The sequence below is a fragment of the Lupinus angustifolius genome, chromosome LG03 (genome assembly GCF_001865875.1).
Source record: "Lupinus angustifolius cultivar Tanjil chromosome LG03, LupAngTanjil_v1.0, whole genome shotgun sequence".
NCBI classification, from domain to species: Eukaryota; Viridiplantae; Streptophyta; class Magnoliopsida; order Fabales; family Fabaceae; genus Lupinus; species Lupinus angustifolius.
Genome location: NC_032011.1, coordinates 18,436,960 through 18,443,010, shown reverse-complemented (window position 1 = coordinate 18,443,010; position 6,051 = coordinate 18,436,960). Strand labels below are relative to the sequence as shown.

Genomic DNA, 6,051 nt, shown 5'->3' with positions numbered 1-6,051 from the left:
ATCTTTCGGTTCATCGTCCACTAAATGTTGTAGAAAGAAGGGCTCGTTGACTACGGATTCCCAAATAACCGAGTCGATGGCCTCTATAAAGATTTTCCTGCGAACTTTCCAGTAGGCATGTCCTTCGCCACTGAAAACGGGAGGGCGGTTAATGGATGCGCCATCACCGTCAAAAGGGTTGGTGGAATCCATTTAATTTCCCTAAAATATCACGCGGATACGATTGAGCTATCATGACATAGTAGCTTTAATATCACTTGTTAGGTACCAAAGACAGAATATACCTAGAAGGAGGGTTGAATAGGTGTTGCGGTTCCCACTTACCGCTATTTGCACCAAAGTCCTATTCTGGAAAATCACTCAGTTAATTGATTAAAGCTATGACTTAATCGATTAAGTCACACATAATTAGCAGTTGCTGAATGGCTCAATTACACAGCCAATTACAGATTATACAGAAATGATATAGCAGATATATTTGAACACAAATGATCTTCATTTGGCTGTAATTCTATATTCAAAATATCAGCTACAATAGGCAATTAAAAGCTACTTAAAATAATAAAGAGATAAGGGGAAGAAACAGCCTGCAACAAGGTTTATATACTGGTTCATTTTCCGGTCCACTATAAAACTACATCCAGTCCTCCCCTTTGTCAATGTGTCTTACATACACACTTCCAATTACAAGACCTTGAACACTACCTTCTTGAGTTCCCAGAACCTCAACCTTGGTTTGACCTTACCTAATCACCTAGGAAAACCTTTCCTACAATCCAGCCATAGCCAAGAGTATGTTCTAAACTCAAGACCTCCAAGTCTTGGTGAAGACTCTCTGATCTCGTTGGTGGTACGACACCAATAGACAACTTTCCTTGTTACACAAACAACACAAAAAAAAACAGAGTAATGTGAAGCACAAAATAGCTCAAATATTACAAGAAAGAAGAAGCTATAAACCCTATACAAATCTCACAATTACTAAGAATATGTATAAGATCAGAATCATGAAGAACATGTAATTTCTACCCTTAAGAAATCTCTAAACAGTAATGAAAGAATCATGCAAGAACAAGATAGGATGATGAACACATTTGAAATATGCAATGGATGACATATTAATCCATAAGCATAACACTATCTCACTCTAATCTCACATGCAATTCTCTCTGCCTATATGACATACAAAGAATACGAAAATATGCAACTTAGCAATTCTAAAATGAAATGGATGAATGTTATGAAGCATGGTGTAAAAACACAATTTATATAGAAAAAGAAAAGCTGTTTTGCACCCAATTAATCGATTATGTTGCTTCTTAATCGATTAATAGGCTGTTAGAGAGTAACTGAAATCTGTTTTTTCAGTTATCTGTTGAAACTGTTAAAAATTGTTTTCACGTTAATCAATTAAAGCTTCACTTAATCGATTAACTGACATATTTTCAGTTAAGATGTTAATTGGTAAACTACCTATATGTTATGCTTATCAACTATACATGTTTTACTTTTATGTTATGCCTAAAATCCACAAATAACATGTATGATTAATGCATGAACATATAATAAACTAGATGGCATGTCTCATGTAAATGATATGATAGTTTTTAGAGTGAGATTTGCATCTAGGTTTACCTAACCTAGACTCAATAACTAAGACACATCTAAGACTCTAATCTAGACATGAAGCTCTTGAATCTTTGGCATGTTGATTTGTTGAGTTGTCTTTAAGCTTTCACTAAATCCTTTGTCTTCATCTAAACATAGGCAAGCTTAAGTGCTCTCTTGACACATTGCACTTCCAGGCGGTCCGACCGGTTTGACCACTGACCGGACTTGAAAACGACTTAGTTTTGCAGTCTTAACCGAATGAGAGTCGGACTGCTTTAAACCCGGAATATTATGGATCGACCGTGTTAAACCTGGTTAAACCTGAATAACTCGGGAAGCAAACCCGATTGTTTACTTAAAATTAACAAAATGGAACACCACTCTAATCTTTTGTTTTACTCGAGTCTAAAAAAATATTGAGAAATGTTATTTCAACATAATAATACATAATTATTATTTATATAAAATTTTCAATTTATATATAATTAAATATTTATTGATAAAAAATTATTAATTATATATGAAATCAGCCGTTCTGACCGGACGGTTTAACCATTTAAACAGGTTAAACCTGATATGAAACCTCTTCCGGTTTGACATCCGACTTGGATTTCACAATATTGGTTCAGACTAATCATTATTGTAATGTTGAAAATGATATAAACAACAACGAGATGATACAGAGGAAGAAAAAATTAAATAATTTGTATCAATCTGGTATTTTTATCATTTTCTCTAAAATTTATAAAGAAATTGTTGTTTATAAGTTATGCTACCTTAACTAGTGCAAGAAATATCATAATATTGATTTTATTTTATTTTTTATTTTCTTTGTGACTCATCTATTTTGTTGTACAACATCAATTCACTATGCATATCATGTTGAGGTTGATTTTTTTCTTTATAGAAAATGTAGAAGGCTATCCACAATCATGCATTTTTTATCACATATAGTTAAATGTAAAGGTCAAGGTCTGCATACCTTTAGCCATAGTTATACATATCTAATCCTTCTAGAGAAAGTAATACAAGGGCTAGATTCATCATAATGACTTGTTACTCACTTTTGACTAGTTCCCTCAACCCGATCCAAAGTAATAGCAGCAACGGTTATAACCCGTGGTGTTCCATTATGTAGAGTATCACAATTTCTCCATCACTTAATTCAATACCATTAGCCAAGACTTTAATGGGGTTAACATCAAATTTAGCATTAAGACTTGAATGGCTATCAGCTAAGTCTACAGTACCAAGAATTTCTCCCAAGAATGCATCCATATGTTGATATCTGTGGTGGCTTTGCTTGAAACGGTATAGCCTTTTCAGCAGGCGCTTGGAGAATGTAGCTTCAGGTGTTTTTTCTGCCATGTGTGTTGGAATTTGCTTTATTGGAGGTTATTAGTGAAGACTTTTGGGTATGAAATATTTAGACAATGTGTAACTGGTGTAAGATATTTGAAAACAAACTTGTTCTGTGCTTCATGCTGAGTGGAATGAGTGTGATGTTAACTTCTGATTGAAACACTGCTTCGGCTGCTAAAGGATCCACGAACATGTTAAATTCTGAATACTTGCTGGAAGGAACAGAAAAGACATTTCCTTTGTCACTTGCATGTCCCCCAACTACATAAACCTCCTGAATTCTTGAGCTTAAGTTTTTCATTGATACCACCTTTTGCAAATTAGTCAAGCGGTCAGTTGGTTAATACAGTAACAATTGATTTAAATTGCATACCATATCACATGATGTGGGGCTGCAATATAGCGGTTGTGGGGACTGCTCATTAGATTGCAATTGCGGTATGACTTCAAGTCACAATGATGCGGCCGCAACACACAATTGTATCATACCATATTTGGAATGCATCAGACTGCATCGAATTTAAAAATATTTTTTTAATCACAAAATAATTCACACCACAACGGCCGCAATCTGCATCGCAACAGTCACAATCGCGACCGCAACCACATTTTAAAACACTATTCTAACCTTAGACTCTTGTTCCTTTGTTTGCAATATTGACTCCCAAATTTCCATAACCAGTGGCTGTCTGAGTTAAGGGTGATCGGTATCCCGAGGAGCACCAAACTTCACCGAGTTTTCTGCTGTATACCTTCTGGGGCTACGAGGCATATCAGAAGCAAGACCATAAGGAGTGTCAGAATCCAGAAACCCACCATTACCATAAGGAATGGCCTTAACATACACTTGCACTCACCAATAGGTGGGAAGATTGGATCAGACTGATTCATTGCGAAGAAATCGCCTATACCAACGGGGATATCGTCACGGCCCATCATGTGCAGTATGTTATAGATGATATCTGTTGTTGCACCATTTGCCCATCCTGTTGAGCTCACAATTATTGCCTTAAGGTTGACTACTTCAACAGGCACTTCTAGGAGGTAAAGAAAATCTCTTACACTCATGTCCATATCAAACACAACAGGTTTCCCAAGTTTTTTATATTCAAAATCTGGCTTGTAAAACACTTCTTTGTAGTAAGGAAATTGTGTACTGATGTTGAATCTCCCAGCATGCTGTGGTTGATTTAGAACATTCAAGAAGCTTTTGAAATATTCTCTATCAAGTGGGCTCCTAATATCCTTGTTAGGCTTTGCTTTTGTGGCAACAAGTATTAGCCAATGTTCATATAGGCCACACATCAGATCAGCATGAGCAGACTCAAGGCCATGCACCAGATGCATCAGGCAGTGCACATGGCGCATCAGACAGTGTACCAGGCGCACCAGATGCACAAGGCGCACCAAGCAGTGCACCAGGCGCACAAGGCACATCAGGCAGTGCACCAGGCGCACAAGGCACATCAGGCAGTGCACCAGGCACATCAAGTCAAGGCAGTGTCCCAGGCGCACCAGATGCACAAGGCGTGCCAAGCAGTGCACCAGGCGCATCAAGTCAAGGCAGTGCCCCAGGCGCACAAGGCGCATCAAGTCACGGCGCACAAGGCGCATCAAGTCACGGCGCACAAGGCCAAGGCGCACCACAAGGCGCACAAGGCGCAACGTGCATTCCAAGTCATGTACCAGGCGCTCCAACCACTCTTGGCCACACATCAGCAAATCCTGGCCCTGCATCAAATCATGCCTAGCCACATACATCAGCTTGCTGGATCAATTGGCCCAAGCAATATGGGCTAGGAGAAATTGGTTAACTTATTGACCAAGTAACAAAGTTATATTTTAGCATGTGCTTAATTAAATATAATTAGTTTGTTAATTAAATGAGAGTTAGTTAGTTAAGTGAGAGTTTGTTATTGAATTCTATAAATAGAATTCTATTCTCTTCTTGTAACTTAATCAATTCAATATAATCAATAAAAGTCTTGAGGTATTCTTTATCTTGTGTGTTAGAATTCCTTGAAAGAGTTCTTCAATCTCTTTGTGTAAAAGACATTCAAATTCTATTAACAAGTACCCTCACTGAGTCTGGATCTTTAACCTCTGCTGTATAACCATCTTGACATTTTCCTTTCCCATTCTTTATAAAGCAAAATGGATCTCAAAGTCCTTCTTGAACATGACCACTATGCACACCACCTTTCTTTAGATTGAATTTTTGGACTTTGAGGCTATTAAAGAATGGATTAGTGTTATTGCGGTCATTATGGTTGTTGCGATGTGGATTGTGTCCGTTACAGTGTAAATTATTTTGTGAGTAAAAACCTATTTTCGACATTGATACGGTCTGATGCGGCCCGATGCAGTTACATTGTAGCCCAATGCGATCCAAATGCGGTCTGATGCGGTTGCGTGGTGGCCTAATACGGTCGCGTCACTGTGAATCGATATCACACCGCAATTACGGTGTGATGTGGTTACGACGGTTACAGCAACCGCAATATTTGGCCGCATCACATGATGCGGTCCGCAATTTGATACACTGATTGGAGGCATAATAAATTCCATAAGGCTTGTTTGAAGTTACTACTGTTATGTTCATATACTCCCTTCAAGCAAATTCATTTTTCTCCATCATGGTTATTGGAGTTGCTCATGATTATTGAGATTGCTTACACCAGATATGAAAGAGTCCCACAAAAAATAACTCGTGTAAAATTGGTCATCGAACAAAGTATCATGCGTCATTTCAAGGCCTTAAAATAGTATTGTGCCTCATGTGTCTTGACTCTTCTCAAATTCATTGAAGAATTCTTCAGTGATGGGGATTGTGTTTGTTGCAACAACAGGAACAAGAGTAGCAGGAATACCAGAATGAATCACCTGTTGTGTTTGTTGCTCAATTACTCTCTATGCATCATAGTCACTTCATATATGGTTTTCTTTTCAAATTCACTAGGGTTTCTATATCTCTCTACAAAGTCATTTCTAGTGCTGTTTCATGTAGGTTTGTGTCAACTTTTTTGTTCACAAAAGAAAAAAATACTCCAGCATAAAATTCTTTATTATTTGTTGTAA

At 37.5% G+C, this 6,051-nt stretch overlaps 1 protein-coding gene and 1 pseudogene across 1 annotated transcript; one reads left to right on the top strand and one right to left on the bottom strand.

Annotated features, from left to right (window-relative positions):
* LOC109342401 lies at positions 3,524–4,320 on the bottom strand (annotated as a pseudogene).
* LOC109342400 (histidine-rich protein PFHRP-II-like) lies at positions 4,333–4,773 on the top strand. Its single transcript, XM_019580390.1, has one exon. The coding sequence runs from the start codon at positions 4,333–4,335 to the stop codon at positions 4,771–4,773; it is 441 nt and encodes a 146-aa protein (XP_019435935.1).

Bases quoted from the DNA above. Each gene is read 5' to 3' on its own strand.
- LOC109342400 (XM_019580390.1), top strand. From the start codon at position 4,333: ATGGCGCATCAGACAGTGTACCAGGCGCACCAGATGCACAAGGCGCAC.